We start from the raw sequence: 25,299 nt of genomic DNA, 5'->3' as shown, positions 1-25,299 counted from the left end.
GGAGCTGGTCACCAGAACTCCTAATCTACTCATCATAACTCCATCGTGTTTGGGTTCAATAGAGTTGCCCTGACGAGCACCATCAATCTAGATGAGGTCCAGGGTCTCATGATGGAGTCAGGAGCTGGTCACCAGAACTCCTAATCTACTCATCATAACTCCATCGTGTTTGGGCTCAATAGATTTGCCCTGATGAACACCATCGATCTAGATGAGGCCCAGGGTCTCATGATGGAGTCAGGAGTTGGTCACCAGAACTCCTAATCTACTCATTATAATTCCAACGTGTTTGGGCTCAAAAGATTTGCCCTGATGAGCACCATCGATCTAGATGAGGTCCAGGGTCTCATGATGGAGTCAGGAGTTGGTCACCAGAACTCCTAATCTACTCATCATAACTCCATCGTGTTTGGGCTCAATAGATTTGCCCTGATGAACACCATCGATCTAGATGAGGTCCAGGGTCTGATGATGGAGTCAGGAGTTGGTCACCAGAACTCCCAAACTACTCATCATAACCTCATCGTGTTTGGGCTCAATAGATTTGCCCTGACGAACATCATCAATCTAGATAAAGTCCAGGGTCTCATGATGGAGTCAAGAGTTGGTCACTAGAACTCCTAATCTACTCATTATAATTCCAACGTAAACACGATGGTGCTTGTCGGAGTAAATCTATTGAGCACAAACACGATGGAGTTATGATAAATAGATTACGAGTTCTGGTGACCAACTCCTGACTCCATCATGAGACCCTGGACTTCATCTAGATCGATGGTACTCGTCAGGGCAAATCTTTTGAGCCCAAACACGATGGAATTATAATGAGTAGATTAGGAGTTCTAGTGACCAACTCCTGACTCCATCATGAGACCCTGGACTTTATCTAGATTGATGATGCTCGTCAGGGCAAATCTATTGAGCCCAAACACGATGAGGTTATGATGAGTAGTTTAGGAGTTCTGGTGACCAGCTCCTGACTCCATCATGAGACCCTGGACCTCATCTAGATTGATGGTGCTCGTCAGGGCAACTCTATTGAACCCAAACACGATGGAGTTATGATAAATAGATTACGAGTTCTGGTGACCAACTCCTGACTCCATCATGAGACCCTGGACTTCATCTAGATCGATGGTACTCGTCAGGGCAAATCTTTTGAGCCCAAACACGATGGAATTATAATGAGTAGATTAGGAGTTCTAGTGACCAACTCCTGACTCCATCATGAGACCCTGAACATCATCTAGATTGATGGTGCTCGTGAGGGCAAATCTATTGAGCCCAAACACGATGGAGTTATGATGAGTAGATTAGGAATTATGGTGACCAACTCCTGACTCCATCATGAGACCCTGGACTTCATCTAGATCGATGATACTCGTCAGGGCAAATCTTTTGAGCCCAAACACGATGGAATTATAATGAGTAGATTAGGAGTTCTGGTGACCAACTCCTGACTCCATCATGAGACCCTGGACTTCATCTAGATCGATGGTACTCGTCAGGGCAAATCTTTTGAGCCCAAACACGATGGAATTATAATGAGTAGATTAGGAGTTCTAGTGACCAACTCCTGACTCCATCATGAGACCCTGAACATCATCTAGATTGATGGTGCTCGTGAGGGCAAATCTATTGAGCCCAAACACGATGGAGTTATGATGAGTAGATTAGGAATTATGGTGACCAACTCCTGACTCCATCATGAGACCCTGGACTTCATCTAGATCGATGGTACTCGTCAGGGCAAATCTTTTGAGCCCAAACACGATGGAATTATAATGAGTAGATTAGGAGTTCTGGTGACCAACTCCTGACTCCATCATGAGACCCTGGACTTCATTTAGATCGATGGTACTCGTCAGGGCAAATCTATTGAGCTCAAATACGATGGAATTATAATGAGTAGATTAGGAGTTCTAGTGACCTACTCCTGACTCCATCATGAGACCTTGGCTAGGTATCATGGGTGCGTAGCCAACATGCCAATCGTTTACGATACGACAACGAAACACTACTCTCTCTCTATCGCACTAATATACGCAAACGATTGGTATTTTGGCTAGGCACTAAGCAAGTGTGTGGCCAACATGTCAATCGTTTACGATACGACAACGAAACACTATCTGTCTCTCTATCGCACTAATATACTTTATTTATACCTGCATTCATTTACTAACTTCTTCATTTTCCATTGGTGTGAAAGAGACAGAATAAAGAGCAAGGGTTATAGTACACTCTGTAGTCTGTACACTTAGTAGTAGTGTACATAAAAAAAACTACTGTGCATATACAATAAAATAAAGAGTGCCCATATGATATCATATGACACTAAAATTAATGTTGCTTGAAATTATATTGAAAACTATCAAGATTATTCTAGTCTGCATTGAAACGCGCGTCGCGTTGCCGGCGCTCGCGTACCGAGCGCCAACGCCATCTATCGAGCGTTATTTCGTGAAATCGGAGAACGCTCCAAGGATTAAGGGCTCTTAAATGTAGAAAGTGGGTGTTAATAGTATGAGGATGATGAAAGAGTGATTTGGAATATTTGATCAGTACAAAAGGTGGTTTAAATTTAGGTGCCTCTAATTGGCCGCGTTACAAAATATGTGGAGCCCTCCTATTGGTGCTTTTGAAAAGCCTCCGAATACTAGCCGAGCCCGACGGCTGCGTTTAGCTACTGCATTGGGAATATTTTTATATAATAATAAGTAGCATTAGCAATTAGATATAATGACAGTACTTGTGAGAATTTGTTTCTGTATTAACTCAGTGAAAAACGCATTTTTGGCTGCGACGTTTAGACATACCTACTAACAGACATCAAAGTTTTAAAGGAAACTCGCTTAAATTATTTGTAAATAAAAAATCTTTACATTAGTTGCAATGTTTTTTTGCCACGATGTAAAATGAAATAACGTCGTGCGCAGAAAACACACACACACACACACACACACACACACACACACACACACACACACACTTGAACTTTGTTTTTGCCGAATTCGACCCATGGTTATATAACATGTTTTGCTTCTTATGACCTCACAAATGCGTGGTTAAAATCTGTCGAGTTTGGTGATTAAAAAAGTGGTCCAACATAATTTTCGGCTGATAAGCCGTCGATTTTTCTATGGAACAAAAAATCCCTGTACAGCCAATGGTAAACAACAAATCAGCTTACCAGTTCAGAATTCTTATACAGTTAAGTCTAAGTCTTAAGAAAGAGGCGTGGGATTAAAGATAAACCACCTAGACGATGTTAGGTATTACTTTACATAACATTTTAATTATTACAATTTTCTTATTGCATCGCGTAAAGATTTTCTTTATCTGTATTTGTACTTTCTAACACATGGTTCACGGAGCAAAAATCTAAATGTACCTATACTTCCATTTCAACTGACTATAAAGCTACAGATCGCCCCAGAATATAAAGGTCTTAACGTACCCAGATCAACTAGGGCATTGTTGCACAGTTAAGAGCACAGATGCCTTATTAGATCTAGATGGACCGTATAAGACGCGGTGATCAAACATAGGCGCCTTAAACCTGCAAATTTTATAGATCGGGTCATTCACGAAGACGTATGCCTTGACTAGTATTGTCATGTTATTAAAGGTTAGATTTGACAAATCTAAGCGTCATCGTGGATGACACGAACCATCAGAGTTGCGCTCAACTGTTCCTCTCAGTTGGACGCAACTTTTTTTACTGATGTAAAATACAGACATTTATAATATTCGTTTAAAATACAGACATTATAATTTTTTTAAGTTGGCGTAAACATGGGTTATTGTATGTTTATTTTCTATAATTACGTAGCTAGGTTTGTTTGTTACGAACTATGATATTTTAATAAAAAAATTGTTTTTAAAAGAGACAATTCACCTTAGTAGACCATAATTTACTGTCCAAGTTTGATTGCATGTTTACTTTGTAGCGCAGCTGAGGAAGATTATATGTTATTATTTTCAATGTCTATTCTTGTAGTAATACAAGGTGCCCGTGAGCATTGCGAGAGATTTTAACGGTGCATTCCTGGTAATATTTAGAAACTAAAATTTCATATACAATTTTCTGGATTAGGCCTAGTTTCAGACATTATTAAATATTTTTCGACATCATTCTTTCACGATAAGTCGGTACAAAACACATTTTTGACTGCGGTATTGCCACTTTCAGGTCTAGTCTGGACATACCTATTGATTGACATCGTAAAATTTTAAAAAAATATTCGAGACTTTTTAGTTATTTTTAGGTTATGTGTTTATCAATAAAAATTACGTTTTATGTACAGCAGTGTTCAAAAAAAGGGGAAAAAACATTTTTTTTTGTCGAATTTCACAAGAAGTCATATAACATTTTTTGCTTCTGTTGCCATCAGGAATGCACCGTTAAAATCTCTCGCAATGCTCACGAGCACCTTCCATAGAATGGTATAGGATGTAACTAAAACATTAATATGCCAATTCGAGCTTTAGTTATAGGGACCGTGCGCGTTGGAGGGTCTGCCATATTGTGGCCTGAATCGGAACAATAAACATGTAAATTTACACGTCACGTGTTTTGTTGTGCATGTTAGGTTCTGCCATCTCGTGGGCTACATTGGAACAATAAACATCACATTTACGCCTCGCGCCAAAAATCTGACAGCTCCTGTGCTGCCTCCTATAGTTCATGCACGCTCCCTATTGTTATTCAATGTTTTTGTTGTCAAAAGTGATGTTTATGGTTGAAAAAATGTCAGTTTTGACACTGACAGATCAGTATCATATCGGAAACAGATAAAATAACTAAAGTTCTAATTGGTATGTTAGTAAAGAGCGCCTACGTGTGACTATCCTGATCCCAAGTTTTAGTAAATGCTCCAAAATGCTGAGTCTGTACGTTGTCGTCCATTATTTCAAATGACCATCGTCCAAGAGCCAAAAGGTCATAACTTGCACGGATCTAGTATCGTACTGAGGCTCTTTTGTTCCGAGATATGAGAGAGGCGTGTGTACGCACAGGGGCGGTTTTTGGCAGAATTCCCCCATAACCCGGTCAGCGACCCGCCTGCAGGGCGTTGTCAACTGCAGCGGGCTTAAGACAAATACTATTTGTTCCAGTTTAATAAGGCCTAGACCAAAATTGTGTCTATGTACTTTCGCTATCTAACTATTTCTTCATATGATCCTAGGGAATACTCATTAGTTTTAAAACAGAAACTGTGCTATTAAGGTTAATAATGTTTAATTCTATTTGAATCTTATAATTGACTGCAATCATGAAAGTCATTTTCACTTATACTAATTCTATCTGCTTATGTCCTATAGTCGGCCTCCTAATTTGATTTGACGCAAAGTTAAGTAACCTCTTAATTATGCAATTAAATTTAGAGATTCGCTTTATGTACCAACATTCAATTGGTCACTGGATTTGATGTATATTTTTCTAACATTACGAAGTGTTGGACAATAGCTTTGACCTATAAATAAGAAGCATTTCATATGTAGGTCAAGTACGAGAATGTTAGACAATGCCTAAGTATTTAAAATTCAACCTTGCACTTTACTTGAAGAGTATCCAAGATGCACCAAAAACTCGCTTTAAAAAGTCTCCAATGTTTAGTTTAACAATGAAACCTCCCATGCGCCGCTACAGTAGTAGGCAATACTTGTGTAGGACAGCTGGTACTTTAAGGCAGCAGCGGCGCGACTCACGGCAGTTCTGTTCGCGCCGCCCAACGGAACAGTCGCGACGCTCCTCTGAACACCACTCGAAAAACAATTCAAAAACACTTCATAACTACAAACAAACAATTAAAATTCGCATCTGTGTTGTATGGAAACTCTTCTTGACTGAGCAGATTATATGTGAGAAGTCTCAAAACATGTGATTAACTTAGTAAACACATAACTTTGGGACGTGAGTGATTTGCCGCATTTAACAGTGCCAGTGTACAAATACGAACGGAACTTTTCGCAAGTTCACGCGTTGTAAAATGTGAATTTACGAATTTTTGTTTTAAAAAATTAGCACAATGATAAAAAGACTGAGGCAACGTTTTGAGTGATGTCGGGATGCTTTGTCTCGAGTCTATAATGGCGCGGTGGCGCGAGCGCGGCGAGCGGCGCGAGATGGAGGAGAGCCGCCGCCTGCGCAGCCGCAGCCTCTGCTCCTCCGCCGAGGGCAGCCTGTTCCAACTCCTACACCGACGAGCTAGCAGTGCGATGTAAGCCTTTCCACTGCCTGATATTCCTCCACCACCGCACGCACACTCCCTAACCGCCATTTGTGGCGTCAGCGTCGAGCATTCACGCTCCTGACGCTCTGAGCGTGCGTTAAGTGACTTTCAGGATACCAGACGTATCTTCCTGTCTAAACATATGAACAATTTCAGAAAAAGAAATTAAAATCAAAACTCGGCTCCTGGTCGCATTTCTCAACCGATTCTCGTGAAATTTTGTAAGCATATTCGATAAATTAAAATGCAGAGGATTTGCGATATTTACAGCCACTACTGTATTTATTGGGTATTAACAGCTACTATTCGGATAAACTTCAATTATCACTGTCTTGTTTTCTCAGTAGAAAAAAGTTCGGATTCACATAATATGCACTTTTATACCGGATTGTTTGGCAAATAAGAAAAAACCGGTCATTAAGAGTTAGAATTACTCGCGCATCGAGGGCTATAAATAATACTATATATACTTATTTACTCTTTTGTACAGTCAGTCAGTCGTGAAGGCCAAAGTAGCCAAATATATCATAACACACCTTTAATTCTACAGAAATAAGGATGTGTTGCAAAATAATTAAATAAAGACATAATTGTATTACGACAAACGACGGTCAAAAAATAAAATATTGTATATTAAATTAATATATTATTTCACAAAATATTGTGGAAACAATTTCTAAAGTAAAGATCAAATAAAAAATCCCAATTAGAACAGGAAATGTCTGCTTTTCCTAGTAATCGTAATTCCTTCATTTTTATTATATTACAAATCGTCGCTATACTTACTCAAACTCGTATCTGTTATACGTATCTAATATATAGATACGAGGTTGAGTAAGTATAGCGATGAAATGAAATTACATACAAATAGAAATCACGCAATCTGCTGCACAGCTATATTCATGAAAAATCCTATATATGGGCGATAGGCGGCGCAAGCAATTTCAACGCATTCACTGCCAACCTTTTCGTAGCGCTACACGCGTAGCTGATTGTAGCTTTTTCCCGCTTTGTAGAGGAAAGCGACTACGAACAGAGCACCCGCCGAGCGGGTTCCCGGCACTCAATGTGATAAGTAAAACGAGTCTATTTACACGCCTTACTTTAAAATCCGTCAAAAGGTAGGATGTAGGCCTTACATAATAGATACTTAGATGCACACATACATATTCAAACCAGTCCAGGAAATGTTAGTTACTTACCCTTCAACGAAAGTTATTTGTTTATCTCTTGAAGCACTTCGAAATAAAGTTTTCCGTGTGTTGTAACCTTTTTTACATCTTTAGTGTGTACATATTAAATATTATTTACCTACACCGAATTATTCCATAATTAAAATTGACTGATTCAAAAGGTATCTAAATATGTTGGCTTAAGAAACAGTAAATGCGTACACCTACAAGCGTGTGCAAAGCCAAAATTATAACCCCAATAGTTCCTTAACCTCATACTCACTTGAATCTGAAAGTCGGAAATTGCCAAGCCATTAGGTATATCAAAGCAATTAAAACACGACTAAGCTAATTAAAATTAAATAACATATGTCGGACGCAGACGTCGGATGCCTCAGACATTGATTTTAAAGGCAAAATGAGTTATTACTTTTTATACCACGACTGATAGAAAACTAGTAGGTAGATGAAGGGTTGCAATTTCAGATAACCTACGAGGCCCTAAACATACCTTTTTAAAGGTTCGGATTCCCAAAATATGCATTAACATACCGAATTGCTTGGCAAATAAGAAAAACCCGGACAATTGATAGTTCGAATTACTCGCGCACCAAGGGTTCCGTATAAAGTTTCAATTATCTCATGAAACTACATCTTCCTCCTGCCCTTATCCCATACATATGAACACAAAAGATTTTAGGCCAGAAGTATATAAAGTATGACAGCCACTAGCCGTTTTTGAGCGTCGGCGTCTAGTTAGCGCTATGGAAAAACGCGTCGTAGCGCAGTTGCGCCAACGTTGCGTCGAGCAGCAACCAAGAATTGACTAGCCACCGACACTCGGGAAACGCTAGTGTTAACTTAGATGAATTAGATGGCGTTGTCGCCATCTATCGCCTAACTAGATAATTATCTATCATGTGAACCGATTTCAATTTTTTCTTTTATTTAAAAGAATGTGTATTTATTTAAATGTATATGAGAGTTTAAGTGAACTCTTATATAAATTTCAAGTATTATAAACATACGCGAAGGTGGTTACATTGAAAACTACATCAGGAATGTGTTTGTTAATTAAAAAACTATATGAAAAACGAGGCGTGATAATAATATTATTCCTGTAATATTTATAATAATATTAATGTTATCTTAAAGAAACATGTATTTTTCAATGTCCATATAGACAAAACACTTTTCAATGTGTCCGAGTTCGGATCCCTTTGTTTGACATAATTATTGAAAGTCATAATGTAATGATAGTCATATTATCATTAGTCATAACTCTGAAACCGTTAACTTTTCAGGAATTTCCTCAGGTTATCCTAAGATAGGTTAGGTTAGGTTAGGTTTGTTTTATGGCAATCCTGAAAAGTTACGCGTTTCTGAGAAAAACCAAATTATGACTAACGAAAATGCGGACAAACAATACATTATGACTTAAAACTTTATGGGAAACAATAGAGACCCGTCCGAGTTAGTATTGTTCATAACTATTTCTAATTTCAAATCGATATCGGAAGTAGTTCCAAGATATTTAGCGATGTCTGTCTGTCAACAGACGGACGGACACAGTCGCACCATAAGGGTTCCTTTTTATTACCCATTTGGTATGCACCCCTAAAACTGATAAAAATGCTCATAGCAAATGTAGATAACAGAAGCGCTGGTCTAGTGGTAAGAGCGTGTGGCTTGCAATCCGGAGGTCGCGGGTTCAAACCTCGGCTTGTACCAATGAGTTTTTCGGAACTTATGTACGAAATATCATTCGATATTTACCAGTGGCTTTTCGGTGAAGGAAAACATCGTGAGGAAACCAGACTAATCCCAACAAGGCTTAGTTTTACCATCTACGTTGAAAGGTCAGATGGCAGTCGCTTTCGTAAATACTAGTGCCTACACCAAATCTTGGGATTAGTTGTCAAGCGGACCCCAGGCTCCCATGAACCGTGGCAATATACCGGGACAACGCTAGGAAAAAGAAGCTAAAATTTAAGAGTTCAAATTTGCCTCTACGTGTCTGGCTCACAATGAACTTGAAACGACAGTCTTCTTTGCTTTAAATGAAGTGGTTAAGTATGTACAAATAAACAAGTATACAAATGGCATAACGCGTCGGCAATGGCATAATGTGTCGGGACTTTAATGCAATGTGCGAGTAATTATTATACCAAGCCCTTTGTTATATGCTATGTTAGGTACATTATGTTTTAAGTATGTGTAGGTGTAAGTATCTTATAATGTTATTTCACTTATTTCTGAATGAGATTCTTACAGAAATAATAGTTAAGTAAATCAGAAATTAACAGTCAGTAACACAATTTTGATTTCTGAGTAGGGCAAACTGGACCTTTTCTTTTCATTCGAATACCTCTTATCCTATAGATACAATAAATTGCTTTACGAGTAGATGGATTAAAGAGATCACTCACGCACATATACCAGAATCTGTGCTTAACCGAATAAAGGCACACCTTTAGGTACAAATTGGTAAAATATATGTAAAAAAGAATTCAAATAACAATGAAAATTTCAAGTTTTTTATGGTTACTGTGATTTCATGACAATCAATATACCTATATAACACAAGACTATGAAAATGAAAAAATATTTATTAACAACAAAAGTTTATAATTCCTAAAATATTAACTTTGGTACCCGCACTAGGCACGCCTGTATCTGTGCTGTAGGTTGTTGTAACAAAAAGTGTATAACTGGTTGACAATTTTGCTTAAATGTTAGGTTAGCTATGACACAGTGGTCTACCTATATAGGCAGTAGACAATTGCAACTCCTTAGGCGTCACTCGCGTCTAACCAACACCCAACACTTAATACGTAAACAATGATTCACTGTGTTGACACGTGAAGAAACAACAGCACCGAGTCACTCATCAAAAACACGGTTATTTTACTGACTATGAGGTAGCGAACTGGGCTTAAATGTATTCAATATTTTTTTAACAAACAACGTTTCACCTTCAATGCCTTATAGATGTATATTATATCTGTTCCGACATGAGTAAAATACTCGTTATTATTATAGCTATATTTTACCTGCCGAAGCACGTAAAATATAATAGATTTGAACATCAAACAAAATTGGAACTAAAGCCTAATGTTATAAATAGATTTCATATAAAGTTCCCAGGTTTTTAGTTTTATCCGCTCTGCCTACTTCGTAAAAGCATAAAAAATATCTCATGTAACGTTCCTAAGGAATACGTCTGAGAGAAAGATATGCCAGAAAATGAATTTATAAATATGTATGTTTTAAATAGGGAATCCAAATTATGGGCTAAGGGCTCGAAATGACATTGATATGTCACATTTTTCAATTGTTTGGTTGAGTTAAACGTAATGCCCGTATTACAACAACGTTATATGCAATATATAAAAATAAGAAAATTATAGAAAAAATATATTTTTTGAAAACTACTAGTTTCCTTAAACGTAGTTACAAATACCCCGAAGTTAACGGAATTCAATAAAAACACGGTGTATATGGTACAAAACCACAACTAAGATTCGTTTGTATGTATTACAATTCAGAAGAAAAAGAGGCAGACTTTGAAAAAGACGATGTACTCTGGGCTCCAAAGGCTCAGCTGAAGATGCAAACGGGATAAATACTAAATGCCAGAAATAGAAGAAGTCATTTTTATAGTTCCATTAGCGCTTTTCAGGAGCATAGCCCTCCAGTGCCATAAATGTGGCGCGGTGGATGACACAGCCCAGCACATTCTGAAAGAGTGCAATTGCCGTGGAAAGAGTAGCCCTTGACGGGGGTTGCGCACCTCTCGCTACGGAAAAGGGAAGCGGTGGCCTTCTTCTGCGAAGAAGTCGTGTTCCAGAAAGAGGAGGCGGAAAAAATCAATGTTTGAAACACCAAACGACGGATGTAAACGTATGTGTTTAATGTCCCCTCTGTCTCTATATTCTGACCGTAACTACCTAAATACCGATATTATTTCACTTCACACATATTTATTTCTAAAATTCAAACAACGGTTAAGATCAGACAGAAGCAAAGATTCCAAACACTCGATTCCCAACACTATTTAAAACGAAACAACGGCAATCACAATGGGAATGAGCGCGACGACACACAATTCGATTAGGGAAAACTGTTTGAGAACTAGTTAATTAGACACGGTGGCTCTGTCCCTGTCTTTCACTATGGGTTATAGAGTAACATGTATGGTTTTACAGCGGGTGTGTTGAACGAGTGCCCGCATAGTGTTTACTTGGATCGACCTCGAGCGCCCATCACAAGTCGTTAATTGAAGGCTGGGTGATTTACTACAAACCGCTGAAAGCAAATTAAACGACTGTAAAATATTTATTTACAGTGAGCTGCTAAAGTGCATAGGTACCCGCTTTATGAATGAATTCCATTCATGAAGTGGATATACTTATTTGCAGCTGTGTGTATATTTTGTTTAAATCATATTAACATCATAATAATTTTACGTGTCATTCTCACATGTTTTAGTTAATACAACTTGCGTTATTTAATAATACTTGAAATACAATACAATATAATTACTCTTTATTGCACACCTCAATACTGAAAACAATTCAATGAACATAGCAACTCAAGTAGAGGTTAGCAAACACAGCCTTATCGCTATCAAGCGATCCTTCACAGGCAACCTTTAGGTAGAATTGAAAGTAAAATTGTTAAAGTATGTTTATACTTTTAGTGTTTTTTAGGGAAGTAGCCATTGGACAAATTGAGTATACTTAAGACTGACACCACCAACTTTTACGCATAGTATGGCGTGATCATAGATTCGGACTGATTCGCACTTTAGATACGTCTAAATTATCCTAAAGATACGATATGGATTGGATATGTTACTGTCAAAAGTGACGCTTTGTTTGAAGAAACGACACTTTTGACACTGACATATAATCCATATCGTATCTTTGTTTGCTGTATTTTAAAGTTCGAATCGGGCTGAATTGTCACTGCCTAGAGTGCCAAGTTGTTGCAAACTTAGCGTGGATTAATAGATGACACACAGAGATATTTAATATAGAGTTCTAGCCAACATTTATACCTCGTCTTCTTAGCATTAGAAAGGACTACACGATCTTGCAGTTTTTTTAAATCAGAAAAACCCTTTTAAAAATAGTAACTATAAATGAAACCTAAAGAATGTAAATCAACATAAAATATATGCTATATAATAGAGTTGTTCGAAATCCACTGTGATCCCAATAAGATCTATCTACGATATTTCTAACGTCAAAGTGACATTGGTTGACCGAATCGAGCTGCTTCTGTCAATTATACGACATTAAAACGATATCTAAATGACAATCTAAACCAGAACATTTCGTTATCGTATCTCATTCTTCGAATCGGGACGTTTGACTATAATTTGTGACTTTTGTATTGCTTGGCTATGTCTATATGGGACATTTGATCCTCAAAACAAAACTGTATTGTTATATGTTTGCTTATGGAAGGTAGAGGCAAGGAACAGAATCTCCTTAGGCAGAACTGTTGTAAAAGTGTCCAGCTGTCAGTTATAAATAATAGTTCCAAATCTCTTTGGTATATGGAGATTTTGTTCCTTGCCTAAAAAAATCTAATCATAGACAGCGCACTTCGCTCCGTTAATAACGCCTAGGTTCTTAGCTACTCTAGCGCTGCGCTGGAGAGATTTGGAACTATTATATATAGCTGACAGCTGGACATTTTTGCAACAGTTCTGCCTAAGTAAGGAGATTATGTTCCTTGCCTCTACCTTCCATAGTAACTATGTTACAACGCAAGCAAAGTGACATCGGACATGTTATTTCAAAATTACAACCAGCGTGTTCACGCGCGTGTTTAGGTCGAATAGAAAACACATTGCCGATTTGAAATCATTTTGACAATACTTTTACACCTCGTACTTTATTGGTGTAAGCGAGATACGCTGCAATATATCAATAGCAGAATTTTAAAGTTAGAATGCTGCTCCTTCAGCTTCATTGAACAGTCAAATTCATAAAAATTTATACATTTCTTTACCTTAATCCATTGAGATAAGGTGATTAGACGCTGACGCTCGGGAGACGCTATTTTGAGGTCTGTAAACAGCCCGCGTAGCCATCATGGCAATCGTTAACATTAGCGAACGAAACGCAACTGTCACTGTCGCACTAATATGGAAGAGTGATAGAGAGATGACTACGATACGCTACAGAGCGTTAACGGTTGGCACGATGACTACGCGGCCAGCCGGCGATGTAAGCGCCTTGATTCCGCCGGAGGGTCACGTCTAGTTAGCATATATTTGCAGTTCGCAGCCAAATAGGGCCGCCTCTACAGCCGCTTGAGGACAGATAATCGCGACTTTAATTAGATAATGCATACATATAAATACGATTTTATCGCGTGAATTATAATACAAAGGGTCACTAAAAACCTCGCTCAAAAACAAACTGATACAGATAACAAATAAGGGTAGAAAATTAATATTAATGATATATTTTTACCTAAGTATGTTTTATTTTTTTATTAAGGTTTGCCAACAGGTGTAATCGAAATACAAATGGACTTCAATAATAACCACAAAAATCATATCAGAGTTTTCACCCACTTACAGACAAACAAAAGCTGCTAATTGCTAATATAATACTACGCGTTTGTACTTATGTTAAAATTCTTAACCTTAGCCAAAACAAAAACAAAAATACAAGCAAGAAAACATGACTAAACATGAGATAAGAAAACATACAACCGAATTGAGAACCTCCTCCTTTTGAAATCTTGAAGTCGGTTAATAAAACAGATGTAACTATTCTATGTAGAACTAATCTTTAAGCTATGAGAAACTAAAAAGACTCCAAGAATACTACAATTTATATTCCAAAAACAATGTAAGAACAAGCGCTTTAAAATAATAATCACATTGAATACATGCGTTGAAGCGTATTACGCTTAATTTTGACTAAACCTTAAGAACCGAGTAAACGGACCACAGAAATATGAATGGACGATGTGAAGTATACTTAAAGGGACAAATTGAATGACTTTCAGCTCTCATTGGTTTACTCAGTGGAACTTCTACACGAAATACAAAAAATATTTATTTACGTTCTAACCCTTAGAATAATAACCTAGAAGGAGATTCCTGACCATCCTAGTGAAGCCATACAAATTGTCATACACATTATCACGGTATAAATACATTCATAATTACATTACAGGGTTGAGTGGAGGAAACATTTTCGCTAACGCTGCGTAAATTACTTTCTACCGGGCGTTTCATGTAACAGGAGTAATAAATTAAACTGTAGGCTGTACTCCTCAAACTGACCAACATTTGTTCAACAACTTTTAAAAATAACTTATGTTTTGATTTTTATTACACATTGTAGATAATTCTAAGACGCAATGTATTGCGAATTTTGCTATGTTTAAAGCGTGTCAAGCAACGTCAAATACACTGATATCAGCGTACATTGAAAATAATATTAAAGGACAATGGGCACTTTTGTATGGGGAGTGTCCCATGGATGTATACTGTTGAGACATATGTCGTTTTAAAGCTCTTAATCGTAGTATTATTTTATTGTATGGCACCAACCTTAGACCACTTGCAGGGACCGTGCTATATAAAAAAAGAAGTTGCGCATTTAAGCAGTTATATTTCCTTAAACGCGGGATATAAAAAGTTTTAGCGTATTTTATTCGAAAGAATATAAAAAATGCTTTATGTTTTTTGTATCAACACCAATGATAAAGTATTTAAAGGGACACAATGTACAGTTTTAAAAAATCGTCATTCTAAAAATTACTTAATACACAGCGAAATAAGAGTGTATACAAATGCCATGTATATCATGTGAAAAGTATTTTTATAAGCTATTTTTCGTATAATATAACTGGGGTCAAATCGTTGCAGGGACCAAAATAAAACCATTTAATGAGTTAATTAATTGTAGTTAATTACGCCTTAACTTTTCTACTCAACGCCAGATGTCGCTCTAAAGCAAAATTCTACTTGACGTAAAACATTTATACATCGCGGTAATCTCGTCAGTCTTACTCCATCATTTTAAAAAGTATAGACTAGTTTATGGATTTCTAAAGTTATGTCAAGATGACTGAATGTAATATTGTCAACAATAATTGTCAAAACACGCAATTTAAAATATTCAACATTGTAATTACAAAATAGTATATTTCTAATACGCTATAATTTTCTCCAATCGAAAGGCACTCCATTCCATTGATCTCAGAGAGTATGCTCCTTGATGATCTTCACTATTCATGGGGTAGGTAAGATAAAAGTATTATTTTTTCTCGTATAGCTGCTATATAGCGTTCGACTCCATGGAAAATAAAGGCTCCAAATTATATAAAAAATGTAGCATATATACAAAGTGCAATTTAGATAGTATTCCAGAAAAAAAAACGCCAATGTAAATGCTGAAAAGTTTCCTATCGTATCGTCGAACAAATTCATATCTACTTCTGACCTACGCGACCTTAGAAGTTTGGATTGTCCTACCTAATCATTTAACATTTTATTGTTTTCAGAACAAGAATTATTTAACTTCCCACTGTCTATGTAAGGGGACTTAGAGCGGATTCATACTTTACTATACGTGTCGTGTCGAATGATAGTCCCTATGTCAGTTTCTCCAATTCTATTTTGCGTAGGATAAGTTAAAAAAATAATTAAAAATATGTGTTACCGTATTTTTATTCGTGAAATGTTACCTATATTTTTTTTTATTTTATGGTAGAGGAGGCAAACGAGCAGACGGATCACCTGATGGTAAGCGATTACCGCCGCCCATGGACACCTGCAACACCAGAGGGGTTGTAAGTGCGTTGCCGGCCTTTAAGATGGGAGTACGCTCTTTTCTTGAAGGTTTGAAGGTCGTATCGGTCCGGAAATACCGCAGGCGACAGTTCTTACTACAGTTTAGCTGTGCGAGGCAGAAAGTTCCTGGAAAAACGCACAGTTGAGGACTGCCAACCATCTAAGTGGTGAGGATGGAAATGTTGTCGCGTAGGGCGATGGCGAAAAGAAGCGGCAGGGATTAATCCGAACAATGATTGTACTATACTTCCAAAAATATGTCTGACAAACATTTTACATGAAAGCCATTTTTCCACGTAAAAATGAACTGTTATAGGGACCATCTTTTGAATTTATGATAATTTATTCATATTTTAATGTATTCGGGTAATATTGCAGGCATTATATCAGCACCAAATAAATGCTGTGAACCAGATATATAAAGTGTTTTAAGTGGCGAATAACGTTTCCAAATCGCATTTTCTTTTGACATATCTTTCTTTTTTCTTTTTTTTTGCTCTTTTTTTCACGACCGGTTTGGCCTAGTAAGTCGATGATCCTGGGTTTGAATCCCGGTAAGGGCATTATTTGTGTGATGAGCACAGATATTTGTTCCTGAGTCATGGATGTTTTCTATGTATTTAAGTATTTGTATATTATATGTATATTATTATGTCGTTGTATGAGTACCCACAAAACAAGCCTTCTCGGCTTGCCGTGGGACTCAGTCAATTTGTGTAAGAATGTCCCTATATTATTTATTTATTGTTATTATTATTGTATGTCCAGTAACAGAACTCCCCAGGAGCACTCGGGTGTGTAAGGTCGCTACTCCCCAACTTATTATAATTGTTATTACTTTCAGCATTTTTAAGTTATTCATCGGACACTGAGGCCATTGAAGTTTTAAGCTGGCGGCATCAAAATGGAGTACCTAGGTACTGTTTCAAATAAATGGGTGGTAAGTAAGTACATTTGGTGAAGTGGAACTGCTGATGTTGATCAGAAACGGAACTCTTTCACGCGCGTGATTTGTCTTCTTTGTTAAGTTTGTAGCGAGTAAGTTTCAAGTACCAAGGTTTTTAGGACCCTTTGTGTCAAGGTAAAGGTCTGACGATGGGTTCCATGAGGAAGCGAGGGAACACCTCAAATCTTATAGGCATAAAGTCATTTTGGATTTTCATCAATACCTTAAGCTTTTTAATTCCCACTAGTGGCATTTAATGAAGTGGAACTACTGATGTTGACCAACACGGAACTCTTGAACGCGCGAGATTTTTCTTCTTTGTTTTTTTTTATGATATAAGAGGCAAACGAGCAGACGTCACACCTGATGGTAAGCGATTACCGCCGCCCATGGACACCTGCTTAACCATAGGGGTTGTAAGTTCGGTGCTGGCTTTTAAGATTGGAATACGCTGTTTTCTTAAAGTTTTAAATGTCGTATTGGTCCGGAAATACCGCAGGCGACAGATCATTTCATAGTTTAGCTGTATGAGGCAGGAAGTTTCTAGAGAAATGCACAGTTGAGGACTGCCAACCATCTAAGTCGTGAAAATAAAAATGTTGTAGCGTAGAGCGCTGACGAAAAGAGACGAAAATTCGATAGAACACTCGCCGTAATAGATTTGTCCTGATAAGTTTGTAGAAAGTAAGGTTGTTAAGAAACATCTGTGTCTAGATCCAGGTCTGATAGATACCTCAAACCTTATAGAAATACATATAGTTTTTTTTTTTTTGGATTTACATCAATATCTTTAGGCGTTTTATTAAAAAAAAAAGCTACATTTAATCAAGTGGAACTGTTGATGTGTTCCAGAACGGAACTTTTCAACGCACACGTTTTGTATTCTTTATTAAGCTTGTAGTGAGTAAGGTTCTTAAGGTGTACTTAATACATCAATGTCCAGTTCTGATGATGGGTTTCATGAAGAATCGAGGGAATTCCTAAAATCTTTTAGGCATACATGTAATAATTTCTGGGATTTTATTTACATATCAAGCATTATTATTAAAAAAGTGTCATTTGACTTAAAGTAACAGCTGATGTTGACCAGAATGGAACTCGCCAACTCGCGCGCAATTTGTTTTATTAGTTAAGTTTGTAGCAAGTAAGTTTTAAGTATTAAGGTTTTTAGGAACATTTGTGTCAAGGTAAAGGTCTGATGATGGGTCCCAAGAAGAATCGAGGGAATTTCTTAAATGCTATAGGCATATATGTAGTACTTATTGGATTTTCATCAACATATAATCAACTTTTATTCACAAAAGTGACATTTGATGATGTGGAACTACTGATGTTGACCAGAACGGAACTCCAACGCGTGCAATTTTTCTTCGTTAAGTTTGTAGCAGGTAAGGTTCTTAAGAAACATTTTTGACAAAGTACAGTTCTGATGATGGGTTTCATGAAGAATCGAGGGAATTCCTAAAATCTTATAGGCATACATGTAATAATTTCTGGGATTTTATTTACATATCAAGCATTTTTATAAAAAAAATTGTCATTTGACTAAGTGTAACAGCTGATGTTGACCAGAATGGAACTCGCCAACTCGCGCGCGATTTGTTTTATTAGTTAAGCTTGTAGCAAGTAAGTTTTAAGTACTAAGGTTTTTAGGAACATTCGTGTCAAGGTAAAGGTCTGATGATGGGTCCCATGAAGAATCGAGGGAATCTCTTAAATATTATAGGTATATATATAGTACTTATTGGATTTTCATCAACATATTATCAAGTTTTATTCACAAAAGTGGCATTTGATGATGTGGAACTACTGATGTTGACCAAAACGGAACTCCAACGCGCGCAATTTTTCTTCGTTGTTAAGTTTGTAGCGAGTAAAGTTCTCAAGAAACATTTTTGTCGAAGTACAGTTCTGATGATGTGTTTCATGAGAAAGCGAGGGAACTCCTCATTCTCCTCAATTCTTATAGGCATATAGTCATTTTGGATTTTCATCAATATCTTTAGCTTTTTTTATTCACATTAGTGGCATTTGATGAAGTGGAACTAGTGATGTTGACTAAAACGGAACTCTTCAACGCGTGAGATTTTTTTCTTTTTTTGTTTGTTGTGATATAAGAGGCAAACTAGCAGACGAATCAACTGATGGTAAGCAATTACCGCTGGCCATGGACATCTGTTACACCATAGGGATTGTAAGTGCGGTGCCGGCATTTAAGATAGGAATACGCTCTTTCCTTAAAGTTTTAAAGATCGTATTGGGCCGGAAATACCGCATGCGACAGATCATTTCATAGTTTAGCTGCATGAGGCAGGAAGTTTCTAGAGAAATGCACAGTTGAGGATTGCCAACCATCTAAGTGGTGAAGATATAAATGATGTAACGTAAAGCGGTGACGGAAAGAGGCGGCAGAGATTAATCCGAACAATTCCTCGGAACTTTTGAGTTTGTAGAAAGTAAGGTTCTTAAGAAATATCTGTGCTAGACACCAGTGTCTAGTGTCTAGGGCTGATGATGGACACCTCAAACCTTATAGAAATACATATAGTTTTTTTTTTTCATCAATATCTCTAGGTGTTTTATTTAAAAAAAGTTATATTTGATCAAGTGGAACTGCTGATGTTGTCCAGAACGGAACTTTTCAACGCACGCGTTTTGTATTCTTTATTAAGCTTGTAGCGAGTAACGTTCTTAAGGTGTATTTATATCAATGTTCAGTTCTGATGATGGGTTTCATAAATAATCGAGGGAATTCCTGACATCTTATAATTTCTGGATTTTTATTTACATATCAAGCATTTTTATTAAAAAGTGACATTTGACGAAATGCAACAGCTGATGCTGGCCAAAATGGAACTCGCCAATTCGCGCGCGATATGTTTTATTTGTTTATTTTGTAGCAAGTAAAGTTCTTGAAGACATTTGTGTCATAAGGTCTAGTTCTGAGGATGGGTTCCATGAGAAATCGAAGAAATTCCTCAAATCTTATAGGCATACAATACATACAGTAATGTTTGGATTGTCGTCAACATATCAAGCATTTTTATTTAAACAAGTTAGTGATATTGACCAGAACGGAACTCTTCAACGCGCGCGATTCTTATTCTTTGTTAAGTTTGTAGCAAGCTAGGTTCTTAGGAAACATTTGTGTCAAGGTCCAGTTATGATGATGGATTCAATGAGGAATTCAGGATTTTAAATCGATTTGAATTCACAATTGGGAGGAATTGAGGATTTTCGTCAACATATCAAGTTTTTTTATTTGAACAAGTGACATTTGATGAAGTGAAATTGAGAAAAATGGAACTCTTCAACGACAAGTATTTTACCTTAGGCGTGTTTTTTATTTCATTTCGTTTATAGCATGTAAGGCTTTTAAGGAACATTTGTGTCAAGGTCCAGTTCTGATGATAGGTTCTACGAGAAACCGAAGGAGCTTCTCATATTGTATAGGATAGGCATACATATAGTCATTTTAGAATTTTCATCAATATTACAAGCATTTTTACTCAATAAAGTGACATTTGTTGAAGTAGAATTGCTGATGAAGAACGGAACACCTCAACGACTTCCAGATTCTTTATTTTTATTACTCTTCTTTCTTTTTCATTATTCTTAGAACAGGTATTTCTACTAAGTGAACCGAACTGCTACTATTAAAAGTAGGTAGGTAGGTAGGTTAAATAGGTTAAAACTGTAAGGATTATTATGTATAAGTAGTCTTTCTTTTAATTTAAAATGCTAGTAAAAAAGTGGCTTGTGTCGTTAACATATCACGAAACGGAGGCTCTTCTTGTACCAAGTTAACGCACGCGCACACGCACACAAACACACACACACACACACACACACACACACACACACACATATTTGTATAGTAGTATCCACCGTTTTGTAATGTATTTTAGTGTTGTTATATTTTAGTTTTTTAATCTTCTCTTTCTGATTTGTAAAGTCTGTACCTATTTGTAACGTCTTTATACTTATTGCCAATGTATTGCACTCAAGGGTCCCGAGATACAGGCTCAGCCTAGTTTGGGGTCCGCCAGTATACCAATTATGTTTTTCTGTGTTCTGTATAGAAATAAATAATTTTAATTTTTTTAATTTTAATTTTTTAATTTTAATTTAAATTTTTTTTTTTTTAATTAAACAGGTAAGTAATTCTATTTAAGTATAAGTGTCTTTATAAAAAAACATCAATCGACTCTTATCTGTCACTAGTTCCAGTTTCAGAGTATAAAATCCGGGTACACAGCCACGGCTAGCCGGGTAGCCAGACAGTTCGAATACGGACAAGTTATTGTGAATAAAAAATCTTATCGTCTTGCAAAAGTTATTGTCATAAATGTATAGGTTTCGAATACATGAATATAAAGTTAAAATGCTGGTAAAAGTATTAGTTTTTATCATTAACCATTTTATATCCCAACAAAACTGTTACCCTTACAAAAATAAAATGCTTTCATTACCTAAAGTAGGTTACGTTAGGTAATAAAAAAATAAATAGGTAGGGACAATCTTACACAGATTGGCCCCAAACTAATCAAAGCTTGTACTATGGGTACTAGGCGACGTTAAACATACTTATTTAGATAAATATATATTTACGTATATACATAGAAAACACGCATGCCTTAGGAACATATATCTGTATTCATCACACAAAGAAATGCCCTTACGCGATTCAAACTCGGGACCATCGGCTTCATAGGCAGGGTCACTACCCACTAGGCCAAACCGGTCGGCAAAAGGTAAAGATAATTAGGTAAAGACAATGAATAATTAAACGTATTATAAATTGACACCAATATCCATCAAATAGTATAACTAGGTATGCTAAGAGCGGGCTTCAGGCCATTACGTCGCACCTTTAGAATTAAACTAATTTGACTCAAAAAGTAAGACTACTTTATATAATTATGTAGTTTGGTAGAACAGTAAGAACTCACTATATGTGTCTCTTTTTCATGCGGTGAAATCCCCCCCACCCGGAAAGGGTAGCGACGCCCATTTTATCGACTCTCGAGTCGACTCCAATCTGATACTAATAGTAAGTAAGTACTTACCTAGTAAGCAAATTGTAGTAGTCATCCCTTCTTAGTAAAAGGACGGAAGTATTGTATAGATACTACTTTTTAACCGACTTCAAAAACTTTTTTTTTGTATATATGTTAAGTAAGATCTTCGTCATTTCTGAACCAATGTTGAAAATTAGTTATCGTTTGAAAGTGGGTATATAGTTCCAAGATGGTCCTATTTTTGACAAAACCACGAGGAATTAAGGGAACTCCCCAAATCTTATAGGCGTTATTTAGTTTCATCAACAGACCAGGCATTGCCATTCAAAAAAGTGCTATTTGAAGAAGTGGAACTTCTGATCAGGACCAGAAAATAACTCTTTAACGATGCGTATTTCACGCTAGACGATTTGTCTTCTTTGTTATGTTTGTAAAGAAGCTTAACGAGGTTTAAGGAATATTTGTGTAAAGGTCTAGCTTACATCATGGGTTCCATGAGGAATTGAGGCAACCTCTCAATTCTTGATGGAACGTAAAACTGTTTATTGACATAATTGTCAATAGGTATCCCATCTGCTCTAATTTACCCCACTTGACGGTACTTACATGAAAAAAAAACTTCTCTTAAAAATAGGAAACCGACTTCAAACATAGGTATTAGAAAACAATACAAAAAGTGTTATTGTATTTTCAGAAACCATACGGCAATAATGAGGATGCATCGACATAAGAAGAATCGAACATGGGCAAGATAAAGTTCAAGAAAAAAGCAAATATAATGTGTACTTGTGTGTAGTCAAAGAAAGTTGAAAAATAAAGCATAATTAATGGCCATAGAATACAGAACCGATACACGAACATTAAGACTATTAAATATAGACATATAGGTTGATCGTACTACTCGTACTAATGTATTTCTTTTGTTCAATTATATTATTGCATTAAAGTTAGATTCTCTAGATATATATTATTCATAGGTTCTGTATTCTATATGAATTGTTTTAGTGTAATTATTGTACTAAATACCGTTGACCGCCTGTCAACAGTATTTATCTCTACATTACTATCACAGAAGATTTTAGGCCCTACAGTAGTTTTTGAATTAGTATTTACTATGGACAAAATAGCGAAATCTGAGTTTTTACCTAAAATATCAATCTTTTGTGAACGTGGTGTAGAGTATATACCGCCTTAGACTGAAGTAGCTACGCGGGCAACGTTTTCAAAATAGAATCGTGTTCATGGTCGGCCCATGGTAAAAATAATTAGGTACCCGTAGACCCACTGGTGAACACTGTTTATGATAACACTTAAAATAAACCCCGTGGACCCACCAGGAGAACATATTGGAGACACTAGAGATAATACACCGCTTTAAGGGCGGTCGTACACGGCATTGACATCTGGCGTCTAGATGGCGGGTGGACCTCAGCGAATTTCAAAGAAATATTTATAAACATCCAATGACGTTCGGCTCGGACACCAGATCTTCAATCTCCTGATTCCTGTGGAGTCTCCAGGTTCCATCCTCTCCACGTGAGGGTCCTAGGATTTTTCGCGCTGCCAGACTCCGATGACTCGGGCACGTAGTCCAGATGGGTGAGGATCGTGCAGCCTGAAGGGCGTACTCTGAAGTTTCAAATGGCCGAAGACCGTCTAGACGTCCTAGGTAGGTCCCGCTGGAGAGATGAAATGCAAAAAGACCTTAGCGAACTCGGCGCCGTCGACTAGATGGAAACTGTTTTGGACAGAGAAGCATGGCGGTCTTTGGTGTCGGAGGCCAAGATCCACTTCGGGTCGCTGCGCCACAGCAGTAAGTAAGTATTTATAAACATATTGTACCTTCTGTGTACCTAACCCAAAACGAGATATTTAAGAAAAAGTCCACCCGCTATTCTGACGTCAGGATTGCGGTTGGACCTATGAAATCTTGCATTATACCGCACTAAAAGTATGCAGTTATATGGTACAGTCGCCATCAGATATATCGGAGTGGCCGAGGTGCTCAAAGATATCTAAACACGCATTGTACCTTCAGTGTACCTCTTTAAATAGAAATAGAAACCGGTGTACCTCTCCCCAAAACAAGCTAGGCTAAGCTCATGCAAGATTTCATAGGTCCACCCGCCATCCTGACGTCAGGTTGGCGGGTGGACCGTTTTGTAAAATATCTCGTCTCGGTCTATTAAAGGTACACTGAGGTACACAGAAGGTACAATATGTTTATTAATATTTCTTTGAAATTCGCTGAGGTCCACCGCCATCCTAACGCTTACCATATATCTAAGGACCGACCTTAGGGGCAATAACGATAGTGCTAGTTCAGATGTGTCATTCACAAATTCGAGCCAATCGTGCTGTCTAACGCAACTAGATGCGATCAATCACGTGCGTAATGCGAACTCATCAACCAATCACGTTGTGGTACTTGTGGCGTTAGACTGCACGATTGGCTCAAACTCGTGTGCGTAACACCGCTGTACTGGCCTCATTCTTATTGCCCGTAAGGCCCGTCCTCAGATATATTATGTCAATGACACAGTCGCGATTTAAAAAACACATTTTCTGCTACCAAATTGTTGAGCATAACGTTTTCCTATCCATAGGTTCCATCTGTCCAGTAGGATCCACCATCTCGATCCACCAGATTGAAGAGATTGTTACTTAACTGATGGATCGAGATAATTAAACCTACTGAATAGAGCGGGTCGATTGGATATAACAAAGTACGCTTATATGAAACGCTGCTCCGGTGTGCGAGTGAGACAGTCAGGCCAATTTGAACTTGCCTTTGACAGAAAACTGATTGTCTCCATCAAACGCTACCAGTTCCATTGCCGGCCTCTTTGCTGCCTTCTATAGTGGTTCAATCTTACCTTGTTTATGAATAAAAAGGGGCGTGCACACCGATGTTAAAGTAATATTGGAATCATATCAGTTACTTGCGGGCGTCTCGCTCGCACAAATACATGCGTATAAGTGCGAAATGAACGCACGAATGACAGCTAACTGGTATCATTCCAATATTATCCTAAAATGGATTTATTGTCAGTTGCACTTTCGAATTGGTCTACATAACGATTTCCTTAGCCTG

At 37.3% G+C, this 25,299-nt stretch overlaps 1 protein-coding gene across 2 annotated transcripts in view; it reads left to right on the top strand.

Moving 5' to 3' along the window:
• The first annotated feature begins 4,705 nt into the window (after nt 1–4,705).
• Nucleotides 4,706–25,299, top strand: part of LOC133524158 (GTPase-activating Rap/Ran-GAP domain-like protein 3) — a 197,266-nt gene continuing 176,672 nt past the window's right edge. For both annotated transcript variants that reach the window (XM_061860031.1, XM_061860023.1), the window contains exon 1: nt 4,706–6,224. In XM_061860031.1, the coding sequence (XP_061716015.1) occupies nt 6,073–6,224 (152 nt within the window). In that variant the 5' untranslated portion in view covers nt 4,706–6,072. The remainder of the gene's footprint in view (nt 6,225–25,299) is intronic.

The sequence above is a fragment of the Cydia pomonella genome, chromosome 1, assembly GCF_033807575.1.
Source record: "Cydia pomonella isolate Wapato2018A chromosome 1, ilCydPomo1, whole genome shotgun sequence".
NCBI lineage: Eukaryota > Metazoa > Arthropoda > Insecta > Lepidoptera > Tortricidae > Cydia > Cydia pomonella.
This window is presented reverse-complemented; position numbering and strand designations above follow the sequence as displayed.